The 15,118-nt window shown below is 37.5% G+C and overlaps 1 protein-coding gene across 4 annotated transcripts in view; it reads left to right on the forward strand.

The window, feature by feature from the left end:
- TDRD5 (tudor domain containing 5) overlaps positions 1-15,118 on the forward strand; it is a gene marked incomplete at both ends in the record, with an annotated part of 89,624 nt that overhangs the window by 43,457 nt on the left and 31,049 nt on the right. For 2 of the 4 annotated variants that reach the window (XM_082652975.1, XM_082652978.1), the window contains 5 exons: positions 3,465-3,618; positions 5,588-5,796; positions 7,281-7,501; positions 9,801-10,013; positions 10,589-10,655. In XM_082652975.1, the coding sequence (XP_082509101.1) occupies positions 3,465-3,618; positions 5,588-5,796; positions 7,281-7,501; positions 9,801-10,013; positions 10,589-10,655 (864 nt within the window). The remainder of the gene's footprint in view (positions 1-3,464; positions 3,619-5,587; positions 5,797-7,280; positions 7,502-9,800; positions 10,014-10,588; positions 10,656-15,118) is intronic. The other 2 variants (XM_082652976.1, XM_082652977.1) reach the window with 1 other exon arrangement.

Genomic DNA, 15,118 nt, shown 5'->3' on the forward strand with positions numbered 1-15,118 from the left:
GACCAAATGAGGGTTAGAAAGAAGAGAATATAGTATATAATGGCTATATACTCTGACAATATAAAGGACAGTTACACAAAATGGTAGAAAGAGAAGGGGTGAGCATAGGAAAAAAATGTAAACTGCTTTTATTAATTATACTGGTGATGGTAATGTGAGTACTGTTTTTCTGAGACTACTGAGTAATGTGATATAGAGCAGCAGTCCCCAACCTTTTTGGCACCAAGGACCAGTTTTGTAGAAGACAGTTTTTCCACAGATCGGGGGTGGGCATGGTTCAGGCGGTAATGCGATCAGTGGGGAGCAGCAGATGAAGCTTCGCTGGCTCGCCGGCCGCTAACCTCCTGCTGTGCGGCCCTGTTCCTAACAGGCCGCAGACCAGTACCAGTATGCCACCCGGGGGTTGGGCACCCCTGATATAGAGCATATTAACAATTATGGGAGGGCTTCCCTGGTGGCGCAGTGGTTGAGAGTCCTCCTGCCGATGCAAGGGACATGGGTTCGTGCCCCGGTCCGGGAAGATCCCACATGCCGCGGAGCGGCTAGGCCCGTGAGCCATGGCTGCTGAGCCTGCGTGTCCGGAGCCTGTGCTCTGCAACGGGAGAGGCCACAACAGTGAGAGGCCCGTGAACCGCAAAAAATAAAAAAAAAAAAATTATTATTATTATTATGGGATATATGGGGGTAATTATGAGATAATTTTAATTGTATGTACAAGGATTTCTAATTGCATAAATTGAACCTGGAACATCTTACAATTCCAGACCAGCAAGGACTATTAAAGACTAGGTTCACATTAGAAGGGCTTAGGAATCCATGTGAAGTGTTATTTCAGGTTTCAATAAGGATAATAATTGCAGTGGTTTGAAGCCCATCAAATATGTTTAATTCTATGAGTTCATATGATATTAAAAACGAATTGGTGGGCTTCCCTGGTGGCGCAGTGGTTAAGAATCCACCTGCCAATGCAGGGGACATGGGTTCGAGCCCTGGTCCGGGAAGATCCCACATGCTGCAGAGCAACTAAGCCTGTGTGCCACAACTACTGAGCCTGCGCTCTAGAGCCTGCGAGCCACACCTACTGAGCCCACATGCTGCAACTGCTGGGCCCGTGTGCCTAGAGCCCATGCTCCTCAGCAAGAGAAGCCACCGCAATGAGAAGCCCGCGCACCGCAACAAAGAGTAGCCCCTGCTAAATTAATTAATTAATTAATTAAAAAAGAAAAATGCTAATTGGTTATCATGGAAGATGATAGAGAACCAATGCATTACCTTAGAAAATGGTAAATAAAGAGAAAGAGCCAGTCACTTACCTCACTTTCCTGAATGAACTGGTAGGACTGGTTAACCAAATAGCAGATGAGGGGAGCATATCTCTATAAAATATTCCAACTAAATAACAAAAAAGAATTTATAGAATTAGAATATCACTATGTTAAGCCTCTCAATAAAATAGTAGATCACGCATCGACCAGTAATGGCTCCTAACAACACCAAGAAGAAAAAAAAAAGACAACCAGACATTATATGTGCCTCTTTTTAGAACATGGCATCACCAATAGTCTTGTCATAGGGGTGGAGCATGAGTCTGATCAAGCCGCTGGGTCCAGCTGCCAATTTGCAGAAAATAAAGTGTTTGCACTATGAGTGTATCATCTACAAAATCTACTCCATGAGGAAATGAAATCATGTAATAGGATATATACATATATTTGAAGGCATAAATATAAACTCTAAGGAAAAAATAAAACAACCAGAATGGATTGGAGATGGAAGAGAAGTAAGAGAGTGGGAGTAGAAATACACACCAATTACTTTCTTGCTTATGGTTGGGAGTATATTAAGAAGATAGCATAACAAAGGACCTAGGGCAGTGTATTTGACATATCAATGGATGGACCAAACTAACTTACTAAAAGAAACTGCTTCTAAGATAAGATTACTCAACTGTGTTTCATATAAGGATTTGGAATTACCTCCGTATTAATTCATAAAAAATACAACAGGTGTAATCTATTATGTTGAAGCATGATGCATGTTCAAGTTTTGACAGTTTCTGGAAAGTTTCACAAGAATCTGCTGGTGATGGTTTGCATAAGAAACTAGTAGTAATGGTTACCTCCAAGGAGGTGATCTCCTGGTCAACTGAGGGATGGGAGTGGGCTGGAGACTAAGTTTTTGCTGTGTACCTTTTCAAAACTTCTGAATATCACTTATTCAAAAAATTGATAACTTACATTAAAAAGAATCCTTCCCAACCTAGTCATGTGTTCAGCTGAATTGCACATTCATAGTACTGGGCACTTACCGAGAAGGTAAAGAAACCATTAGACTAATGAACATAAAAAGAAAAGAAGCCATAATGTGTAATGTACAAGGAAGTAAGTAGAAGTACCAAATCTAACTCACCACCACCCTTCTTCTGTCCTCTACCAGTTCTTTCTCTCTTGGGATATCTGTGATTGGCTATAGATGTGATACTAATGACCCTTTAAACCGTGACTTGACTGACGCTGGGCCCCATTTTTACAAGTGTCCTGGGAGAAGTCAATAAAGAGTTGAGTTGGGTCTCAGAACATTACTACACTAACAAGAAGTATGCACTGCAGAAATCCCACCCTTTGTCAAGGGTCAATCCTTTAGAACTGTTTGCCCTCTGTGTTCCTGTTGGTCTTCCCCAAGGTGATTAAGTCAGAGCAGGGATTTATTTCCTACTAACACCTAGTCAAGAGGAAGAGAGCAAGAACTACGGTTAGCTCTACTGCTTTACCTTGGTTATGGAGACAAAAGTTTAAGAATTCAGACATTTTAATGGGACGTCTTTATTAACAAGGGCAAACTTACCAATTCACTGTGCAGTTTAAACCAAACATACTTGTTATCTATCTTATATATATTCTCTTCTATCTGTATTTGGTATAGTTTTTCTTTTCCAAGGCGAGAAAATCAGACAGTTATAGGAAATACATAGACACCTGCCTATTTATCCCAACTTCCAGGGTGAAATAATAAACAAAAATTTTAAGGAAATGTTTAAAAATAGTATTTTATTGCATGTGGAAAGTGGTAGTGAATACTCTTTCTCTGAAAATAGAGAAATATCAAGTTTTATTATGATTTTTGTATTTTGTGTGTTCCCCTCTTTTTAAAAAAAGACTTTTTGCTTTATAATCAGACATTGTGTAAAATGAGAGGTAAAAATGTCCCTTAATTTTCTTTTCAATTTAACATATGCTGTAAAAGGAACTTGAAGTTGGCCTAGAAGTTTATGGTGAGGGATTATAGGTCTCTTGGTTTGTATTATACTTGCATGGAAGCAAGGGTTTGTTGTAATGCCTGAGTTAACTCACCCTTACAAATTTAGTTTGGTTAAGTCCAAATTAAAGCATTGTCCATGGGCATCTGTATATGTTATATTCTTGTTTTGTTTTTTTTTTTGGTTTTTGGTTTTGCTTTGGTGACAGGTAATTTTTAAAGAGCAACTTTCACCCAAAAATCTGGGCTTCTTAAATGTGACCGAGCTTGTTGGAGCTCTTAGTGACATTCTCCATGTTGAGTTCAGGGAAGGAGAACAAGACTTGCTGGTGTTTGATGCTGATATGAAGCCTCTACCACCTGGTGAGTTGAATTACAATATGATGCAAACCTGATTTTTAATTGTCTCTGTAAGAACAAGGAAAAAGAAAGCACTGGTTATGTAAATAGGCGTTATTGTAACCACATCAACCAAACAGATCACACATTAGCCTTGGAAATGTTTTGTATATAATGACCTCCTTTCTGGTGATATATGTTGCAATGAGGTTACTGTATTAAAATCTGAGTTTTTTAAGTTTGCTTTCTTCATTGTCCAGATTTTTTAATAATTCTGAAGAAATAAATTTTCTGAAATGGTGTTCTGAGGGGGAAGCTCTAGATAGTTCAGTGGTTCTTAACTCTTTTTAGAAATATATGGAGGTTCTTAGAAATATATGGACGTTCAGAATAAATGAGTGTGCGCTGAGACTCAGCAGTTGTAATTTAAAAAAAACATTTTATTTTGAGATAATTTTAGGTTTATAGAAAAGTTGCAAAGATAGTACAGAGTTCTCATATGCCCTTCATCCAGTTTCCGCCTAATTTTAACATCTTACGTTACCATGATATGTTTATCAAAACTAAGAAATTAACATTGGTACACTGCTATTTACTAAACTCCAGAGGCTATTCCGATTTTATCAGTTTTGTTCTTTTTCTGTTTCTGGATCTACTCCAGGATATCACATTGCATTTAGGGCACTTGACTTTTGTTTTTGTTTGGCTTAGTGGTTTTTTTCTTTTGAAATTTTTATTGAGGTTATTGTAGGTTCACTTGCAGTTATTAAGAACGAACACAGAGAGATCCCATATACTCTTTCCTCAGTTCCCATAATGGTAATGTCTTGCCATCTATAGTACAGTATGATACTTATATGTTTATAAGTTTCTACAAGTGGCTAAAGTGGACAGCTGTGGGTTTTTTTTTACAAAATGTAAATGTATCTTTCTTGATTTTTCTGATTAAAATAACTTACATTCATTCTAAAAAATTCAGATAGCACAGATGAGTAAAAAGTTGAAAGTGAATATTTCTCTACATTTTACTCCCACCAAAACTGCCATTAGAATTTTTATATAGCCTTCCAGACTTTTTAAAATGTATATGTGAGCCTAGCTGCACTTAGAAAAAAATTACAAAAGCAGTATTTTCTTGTTTAAACAATTCCAGCAATGCAGAGGTAGTAACTAGCAGTGATAGTTTTAGTGTTTTTTTCTGGACCTCTTCTCTATAATTATTTATCATATGTATAATTTTCTTCCACAAAACAGTATTGTATAAACATTATATAAGTCTTTGCTTTTTATACTTCATAGAGGTAATTTTCTATAACAGCATATACAAGTTTATTTCTTCCTTTTTGACTACATATAATTATTTTATGTAACATATTATAGTTTATTTAACCAGTCTCCTGTCAATGGACATGTAGAGAGTATCCATTTTTTTATCATTATAAAAAATACAGTGATAAATATTCTTGTACCTACATCTTTGTACAGTTACTAGTTTATTTCTTTAGGAGCCACTATGGTTTTATGTCTATCTGGGGTCTGTTTTAATGTGTCAGCCTCCTATAATCATCATACACGTGTAAATTTGTATGATTGTATGGTCAAAATATGTGATTGGTTTGGGAATTCCCTAAAAATTAAGGCATTGTATTATGGACTATTAAGTAGTCACATACGTTGTACATTAAGCAACAAATGAATGTTCACAGCTAAAGCTGAACAAGAAATAAATTGAAATCAGGATGTTGTAAAATAAAACCTTTCACCAAAGTTAAAAAAAACCTTATCAGACTTGCCCCCCCCAACATAAATAACGTAAGATTTGTTCCCATCTGGAACTTCTGTTACATCTCTCCATACTGAAAGGTCTGCAAAGACAGGTTCATATCTCTCATCTCTCATTATCTGTCCAGTGCCTGGCACATAGAATGTGCTTATTAACAGTTTCCAAATTATTTTAATAGATATACATAGGCTCCTCTATTGGTCATTTCAGATGGAGCTGTGTCATCAGTCAGAAATTCATGTTTAGTTCAATCAGATAAGAAAATAGAAGCCAAAGCTTGTGTGTCCAGTCCCCCTAGAAATTCGCTGTCTACTACTGTTATCAAGGAGACTACACAGGATTGCCCTTCAGAAAACCACAAAGAGCCAGAAGAGAAGATTTGCAAGAAGCCTAATCTGGTGGTAAAGCCTTTACAGCTGGTGAGTAAGGTTTGATGGCTGTGTGCCCTGGAGATTCAGCATTATGGAAAGTAACTGAATGAATGTTTCTTTAAACAAAAATGCTGTTTGAGAAAGGTCTTATTTCTAGATGTATGATTTCTTAGGCTAGACCAGAACTTTGGTCTGAAGTCACCTTATGCAGCATTTATTCTGGTTTTCAGCCTTTTGTATAACTAGCTTTCCTTGACTCTCATTTCAGGCTTTTCAGTTGTCTTCGAAGATTTAACAGTTGTTTCAGGATAACATTGCTGATTCTCTGTCCATGTGTTTCAGTAGGCTTCACAACCCTCCAGGACTTTTGAGGGAAGAATTGAGGAGCTCTATTGTAGCTGGATGCCTCAGCACTGCTGCAGGTTGCCCCTGCACCTAGCCTCAGTTAGAGGGTGCTTTTATTGTTTTTCTCCTTTATTATATCTCCACACACACTTCTCCCTTTTTGTATTCTCATCTCCTATTACTTATTTTGTAGTTACTAAGGAATTAATTGCTTACTCTTCTTGCCTTCTGCCCTTTACACCTGGCTTCTTTCATGGAAGGAAAACATTTTGTTTGGAGAGCCTGTTATATTTTCTAGAGGACAGTAGAAAGGCCTGAAGGAAAATAATATATTTGAGAATGAGAGTGTTTGAGAAACTGTATTTTTGATCGGAAGACTAGTCTGAAATTTAATCCATTCTTTTTTTAAAATAAATTTATTTATTTTTGGCTGTGTTGGGTCTTCGTCACTGCGTGTGGGCTTTCTCTAGTTGCGGCGAGTGGGGGCTACTTTTCGTTGCAGTGCGCGGGCTTCTCCTTGCAGTGGCTTTTCTTGTTGCGGAGCACGGGCTCTAGGCACGCGGGCTTCAGTAGTTGTGGCACCGTGGGCTCAGTAGTTGTGGCTCACAGGCTCTAGAGCGCAGGTTCAGTATTAAGCCTTAAAAGTATAAAGTACTTAAAAATTTTGAGTATTAGTTGTGGCACAAGGGCTTAGTTGCTCCATGGCATGTTAGATCTTCCCAGACCAGGGCTCGAACCCGTGTCCCCTGCAATGGCAGGCAAATTCTTAACCACTGTGCCACCAGGGAAGCCCTGAAATTTAATCCATTCTTTAAAGTTGCCTTTGTTGGTAGAACTGGGTAGGATGAGACTCTTAGTTCAGCCTAAGTATTTGAAACGATGTTTTCAATTTTATATATGGCAGTTGTGTGACACACTTTTCACTCTTTACCTAATATCGTAAGACAGTACTTTTAATATTTTAATGTAGGTAAGGATCACCTAGGGAATTTTTTTAAAGGCATAATTTTGGGCCTCACTTCTAGTGAGTGAGTCTGGGCTAAAGCCTAAGAATTTTCATTTTTATTATTTGCCAGGTGATTCTGATAAAGGTGACTCATGAAATATATTTTAAGAAACGTTGTCATAGAGTTTGAAATGTTACTCAAAGATTTATAGTGGTTTCTTTGATTTTTTTTAACTTGTAGCAAGTAGAAATTAAGAAATCACAGCTCAACTTGGCAATGGCAAATCATGATATCCCACCTGATGCTGTACGGGACAAGAAATTATGCAAACTACCCCCATTAGGTACCAGTACCCTCATGGGGGTCTTTGTGGAGTGTATCATCTCTCCTAGTCAATTCTACATCCGAATCTATAGCAGGGATTCATCAGAGTTACTTGAAGACATGATGATTGAAATGCGGTAGGAATCTGTTGTTTTCAATGTATTTTTCATGTATCTCATTCTAAGTCAGTTCTCAAACATTTTGGTCTCAGGGCTCTTAAAAATTAAGGACCGAAGAGAACTTTTGTTTATCAATATTTATCATATAGAAATTAAAACTGTAAAAAATATTGTTTAAAAATAACGATAAATTCATTTTTCTGAATATAAATAACATTTTATGAAAAATAACTTTTATGAAAATTACAATAGTGCACTCTTTTACATTTTTTCAGATCTCTAATATCTGGCATACTAGAAGAAAGTTGGATTTCAGTATCTGCTTCTGTCTTTAATTTCTTGAAATACTTTATTTTGGTGGAAGTACATGAAAACATCTGGCCTCTGACAGATACATAATTGGGAAAAGGAGTATTTTAATAGCCTTTTCAGAAAATTGTGAATACTCTTTGATAGTGCACTGAAACTTGACAAGTGGTAGTTTCTTGAAGTTAGTTTCAGTGTGGAATTTGAACTTTTCAAACTCTACTATGTTAAAATACATTTTCTGCCTTTGCACTTTGAATGGATCCAGGACTAGCTAGGTAATTGCAGGCTCCAGTCCAAAATTAAAATGTAAGACTCCTTGTTTAAAAAGTATTAAGAATTTCAAGACAGCAGTAGCTTAACATTAGAGTAAGCATAGGGAACTTCTCAGTGTGGACTCAATGGAACTGGTCCTGAATTTTACCACCATCTACGATTTTAAAACATCATGTGTTGGTCTTTTGGAAAATACTGGTTCACTGAGTTATATAGATCTTCCGGATGTTGACATGTTTCATCACACAATATATCTTTAAAAAATCACATTCATTAATAGTATCACTGATTGCATCAGAAAAGTATTAAGTATTAGGAAGCTGTCATGTTTATGGTGGTGGATGCAGCGTTGCCAAAATCCTAATTTTCATTTGAAAGCTTTTGAATTTTATCATTGACAATAAATACTGTCAATGTTTTCCTTGAAGTGGCAAGCTTGCTTCATTTTTGAGAAAATGTGTGGCAAATATGCAAGTCTGAATAAACATAGTTTGTGAGTGGCCTTTCAAGCAAAAATGGTATTCCATGAAAATAGTGTCTAGTTCATCTTCCAAGTAAAAATAAATCTATACACACACACAAAAAGCAGCTCATTCAGTTCACAACTGAAATGCAAAAGTGCTTTTCATTAAGACAACTTGGGAAGTATTTTACTTGTACTTGCATTTTGTTACAGAGAATATTGAAATGATAGTCAGTGGTTGAGATTTAATAAACTTAATAATTTTTATTGCTTTATCAAGGACATTCTTATTTTTTTTATTTTTATTTTTTTTCGGCACGCGGGCCTCTCACCGCTGCGGCCCCTCCCGCCATGGCACACAGGCTCCGGACGTGCAGGCCCAGTGGCCATGGCCCACGGGCCCAGCCGCTCCATGGCACGTGGGATCCTCCCGGACCGGGGCACGAACCCACGTCCCCTGCATTGGCAGGCGGACTCCCAACCACTGCGCCACGAGGGAAGCCCTATCAAGGATATTCTTAAGTGAAAGTAGCCTCTTTTTTCTTTCTTTTTTATTTAATGTGAATGCATGGCAGTGAAAAATAAATGTTTACTAGTATAGTTGGATGCCACTGCCTTGATTTAGCAAAGGCACCGGGAATTTTACCCACCCTTGCTTTTACAGCATCATTGCAAATATTAACATAGTGAAAAGGGCAAATAACTATTTTCATAATAATACTAAAATATTAAAATAGCTTTGATCTTAGGAACTTTTTGAAAGGGTATCAGGGTCCCAGGGATTTGTGAACTACACTTAGAGAGCTACTGCTCTAAATTATCTTTTCTCTAGTGAAAAATCATGTCCTTTGTTAGTAAACACTATGTAAAATGTTTACATTTTCAGTTACTTTAGATTTATTCATGTACAACAAATGTCTGATTTTTACATTGGTGCCACATACAAGAATAATTTACTTTGTATCTCTCCAAAAGTTTTTTTCTAACTTTACCACATTATATACTCACCTACCACCCAAGAACACCTGGCATAATGTTACATAATAATCACTTAGTAAGTTTCTATTGGAAGAAGTTTGTTGATAAAGAGAAGGGATTTGGACAAGAAAAAGAAAATTAATTGGTATTAATAATAAGCATTACCAAATCAGAAAAAGTGAGGGTTTTTTTCTTTGCTTTTTGCCAAGACATTGCTGCTCTTGATACATCAATAAAAATGATCTTTAATTTTTTCTTTCCCTATGGGTTTCTGTGTATTATGGAATTCCGCAGGCGCTGTTATTCTAATCAGCTGGTTTCTGATCGATATGCCATGCCAGAGTATTTTATCCAACCGGGACGTCTCTGTTGTGTAAGGATTTCTGAGGATAAGTGGTGGTATCGGGTCATTATCCATCGAATTCTTGGGAAACAGGAAGTTGAAGTGTTCTATCCAGACTTTGGAAATATTGGAACTGTTCAGAAGTCCTCCCTGAGGTTCCTCAAGTGAGTTAATAAACTGAATAAGGACAACTTAAGTTTTGAGCTGTAATGCTGAAACTCTGTGGGCTTAGGATCTCTCTTCCTTTTCTCCTGCCTCTCTCCCTCCATCCTACCCTCCATTCCACCCCCTTTCATCTTAGTGCAGGTTTGGCAAATGGTCATTTGGTCATTATAATCACAGTTGGATTATAATCTCTCACGTCTTCTTTCACATGACCGTGAATCTGAATGAACCATGAGACTAAATTTCAATCTTATGTTAAGAAAATCATTCTCTGGGTCATGCGAAGAGTTGCATTTATATAGCATGAAGGTTGAACTGTTCCTACCTATATTTTATTTATTTTCAGTTATACATATCCTACCTATATTTTAATTGCATGGTTTTCAAGGACTATTATGTTTTTACAAGTGTATTTCTTAGGTTACTTTAAAGTGTAAGACATTAATTTTAAAATGCATGAGTAAAATACTCTGAAATGGTGTGAAAAGCTTAAATCAAGGAGTGGATAAGAGATTCCATAAAATGCAGTTTTGAAATATGATTAACTATTCATATATTTGATTATCTGTTGCAGGTGCTGCTACACCAGGCTTCCAGCTCAGGCTATCCCCTGTTCTTTGGCTTGGGTGAGACCAGTAGAGGTATGTTTGCTTGTTTCCTGTTTAATCAGCAAACATTTGATGCCAAGAACAATTCTAGGTTCTCAGAATACAAAAATAAAACATAGAATGAGCCCTCAAAGAAATCATTGTAGACAGTATGAAAGATAGGCACGTAGACAAAAATAATAGTGCTGTGTCATATTTGCTAGAAAATTTTGCAGCGTGTGGTAGAAATGCAAAAGGAAGAGCGCTCGTCTCTGTTCGGGGTAATCAGAGAAGGCCCCATACTAGAGGTGGCATTTGCATGAAACTTTGAAGGAAGATTAGTTCTACAACTGGACAGACAAGAAAAGAAAGGCGTTTCAGGCAAAGGGAGAGCAGCATGAAATATCTCAAATATGAGGAATTTTAAGTGGTTCTGTTTGGCTGCATAATAGAGGATGTGCTGGAATTGGTGCATGGCAAATGATGTCAGAGAAGTAGACAGTAAACTAAGGAGGAGACCCATAGCCATGTGCAGGAGTCTGGACGCAATGTCCAGACTGGGGAGCGACTAAAGGGAACTGCCACAACCAGATATATGTTTTTTAAAGAATTCTCTAGTGGTGGGAGATGATTGGAGTGGGATGGAGCAGGAGGCATTTTCATCCATATAGATACATTGGTTTATGTAGCTATAGTTATGCACCTAATTTTATGTTTTTCCCTCAGAACTCTTAATTATACATGCCATACACATTTATTACACCATATTTGTCTGTTTAACCTAAATAACTTATCAGTTGCTAACATATATGTGGATTATTCCTTACTTTTTTTTAATCTGAAAAGCACAATAAAGAGAAAAGAAGAAGAAAAAACATTATCTGTAATGCCACCATTCAAATGCATTCAATTTAGAAATTTGATATGAGTTTTTCAGTTCAGTTTATTGGATGTTGGGGATGAGGGTTTTGTAGGGTTTTTAGGCTTATATAAAATAGTAATCATATTATTTTATATTCCATTTTCCACTCAACACTATAGCATAAATACATTTACATGTTATAGTTCTCAATTTTAATAGGTACATAAGTAATATATTAGCTAAACGTGCATTGTAGCCTGTTTAACTGTCCCTTTATTGTTAGACTAATTCAGTCCACTTCTGATTTTTGAGTATTATAAATAATTATGCAAAGTATGGTTTTTGTGCGAGTCACTATTCAGCATTGTTTTCTAGGGTGCATTTTAGCCCTGACTAGGTTTCTTTTTATTACTTCCATCAGGGAGGTCAGGGCTAAATTTGTGACCCACTCATAGCCAATGTCCGTTACTCTCATATCAGCCAGGTGGCTTCCATTTTTCATTTTCTTTGCAATTTCCTTCCTAAACTGCTTCTGGCCTTAGGGCTTTTGCCCATGCTGGTCACTGAAATAACTTATTCAAAGAATTCTCATGGTTGGCTCCTTCTTGTCATTCACATTTAAGCCCAAATGTTATTTCCCCAAGAAGGACTTCCTTGACCAGTCAATTTAAAGTGCACTCTTCCTCTTCAGTCATTCATCATCTTTTTGTTTTATCTTTTTTTTAAAAAAAAAAGTTTATTTATTTTAATTGGAGTATAATTGCTTTACAGTGTTGTGCTAGTTTCTGTCGCACAGTGAAGTGAATCAGCCATAAGAATACACACATCCCCTCCCTCGTGGACCTCCCTCCTCCACCCATCCCACCCACCTAGGCCATCACAGAGCACCGGGCTGAGCTCCCTGTGTTATACAACAGGTTCCCACTAGCTATCTATTTTACACATAGTAGTGTATGTATGTCAAAATTAATATCCCAATTCATCCCACCCTCCCCTTCGTCCACTGTGTCCACCCGTGCATTCTCTATGTCTGCCCTGCAAATAGGTTAATCTGTACCATTAATATTTCTTTCTTTCTTTCTTTATTGGCTGCATCAGGTCTTAGTTGTGGCATGCGCAATCTTTAGTTGAGGCACACGGGCTCTTTGTTGCAGCGTGTGGGCTTCTCTCTAGTTGTGGCGTGCGGGCGCCAGAGTGTGCAGGCTCATTAGTTGCAGTATGCGGGCTCTCTAGTTGTGGTGCATGGGCTCCAGAATGTGCGGGCTCAGTAGTTGTGGCACATGGGCTCTCTAGTTTTGGCTCACAGACTCCAGAGCACATGGACTCAGTAGTTGTGGTGCACGGGCTTTCTGCCCCATGGCATGTGGGATCTTAGTGCCCCAACCAGGGATCAAACTGGCATCCCCTGCATTGCAAGACAGATTCTTAACCACTAGACCACGAGGGAAGTCCCTTGTTTTATCTTTATAACACTATCTGGTATTATTTTAATTGTTTGTTCACATACAACATTGTAATTCCTGAGATCAGGGATATTGTCTGTCATATTTACCACTGTGTCTCCAGTGCCTAGATCAATGGTTGGTGCATGGTAGGTGCTCAATAAATTTTTTTAACTGAATGTATCTCATTCATGTCTTTATTTCTATATCTTTTTTCTGGTTTGGTGAGCTAATACTCTCATATACAAAATCTAAAGCAGGCAGAAAAGTAGAAGTCTACCCTTGGAAGTCAAACCGCAATAGGTGAGTCAGGAATTTTTCAGCTTCTTTCCTGAGGTCACTCCCCAGTCTACAGCCTTGCTGGCTTGCAGGATTAGAGGACATTGTTTGGGAATAGTAAAACAGCTAGAAGTTAGGGTGTAATACTTAAAGGGAGGGAACCATAGAATGGGTGCGTTCCAAAATCATTGTACGGATATAAAATCCGCCCAAATCCTTAGATGACAACTAAACTTTGCAAGCACTGGAGAGAACCCAGTGGCCCTAATGAAAAGTCACTGGCTTACCTATTATTTTTCTCACCTTGTACGCCTTATTTTGAAGAGATTTTTAATCATTCCACTATGTTATTTCAGTGATTACTCTAGGAAGTACAGCATATGTGTGTAGCAATACAAGGACATTAGAACACGAATTTCTTTAATGTCCTCTTCTGATCTATTTTTGTTTTGTAATTAACGTTATTGTTTTTAACCCCTCAAGAAAATAACTGCATATAATAATAACAAATCCATTTAGATTTAGTCACGTATTTCTCACTCTCTTAGCTCTTCAGTCTTGCTGCTCAAACCCTCTGGGAACATTTTCTTTCTATTTGAACTGTATCTTTTAGGATTTCATTTTGTAAGGGTTTATTGATGGCAAACTCAGTTATGTTCACCTGAAAATATCATTTTGTGCTTATTCTTGAAAGATATGTTCAGTAGGTATAGAATTCTAGGTTGGTAGTTACTATCTTCATTACGTGGAAGGTATCATTACACTGGCTTCTGGTTTCCCTTATGATATTTAAGCCAGCTGTCCATCTAATGGATGTTCCTTTGAAGGCAATATCCTTTTTGTCTGTAGCTGTTTTTATTTTGTATTTACTTGTGTTCTTCAGCTTTTTTAAAAAGCAGGATAGATTTTTATTTTATAGATATTTGCTATCTGTATAGAAGAAAGACCTCAATAATCCAGGATATCTCTTCTTTCTTTCTTTTTTATAAATTTATATATTTATTTATTTATTTTTGGCTGCTTTGGGTCTTTGTTGCTGTGCACGGGCTTTCTCTAGCTGTGGCGAGCAGGGGCTACTCTTTGTTGCGGTGCACAGGCTTCTCATTGCGGTGGCTTCTCTTGTTACAGAGCACAGGCTCTAGGTGCGCGGGCTTCAGTAGCTGTGGCACGCAACCTCAGTAGTTGTGGCTCACGGGCTCTCAAGCGCAGGATCAGTAGTTGTGGTACACAGGCTTAGTTGCTCCGCATCATGTGGGATCTTAAAGGACCAGGGCTTGAACCCGTGTCCCCTGCATTGGCAGGCACATTCTTAACCACTGTGCCACCAGGGAAGCCCTAGGATATTTTTTCAAAGGATACTATGCTTTTAACAATTTCAGGATGGCATTAAAACTATCTGCTAATGAAATTGAAACTTGTAAATTTACTCTTTAGGAAACAAAATTATTTATTTGTAATTGAGGTAATGTTGATTTATAACATTATATAAGTTTCACATGTACAACATTATATTTCTACTTCTGGATACCCTACCACGTGTTCACTACCAAAAATTTATTTTCCATCTGTAACCGTAGTTGGCCTGACCCCCTTTACCCATTTTGCCCTCCCCGCTTCCCCTTCCCCTCTGGTAATCACTACTGTGTTCTCCATATATATGTATTTGTTTTTGTTTGGTTTGGTTTGTACATTATTTTATTTTTGTTTGTTTGTTTATTCGGTTTTTTTTGATACTCCACATCAGTGGCATCATGTGGTAGTTCTCTTTCTCTATCTGACTTATTTTACTTAGCATAAAATGCTCAAGTTCCATCCATGTTGTTGCAAATGGCAAGACATTTATATATATATATTTAAAGCTGAGCAGTATTCCATTATGTACATATATACCACATCTTCTTTACCATTCGTCTGTTGATGGGCACTTCAGTTGT

This window comes from Grampus griseus, assembly GCF_964374135.1.
Source record: "Grampus griseus genome assembly, chromosome: 1".
Lineage (NCBI taxonomy): Eukaryota > Metazoa > Chordata > Mammalia > Artiodactyla > Delphinidae > Grampus > Grampus griseus.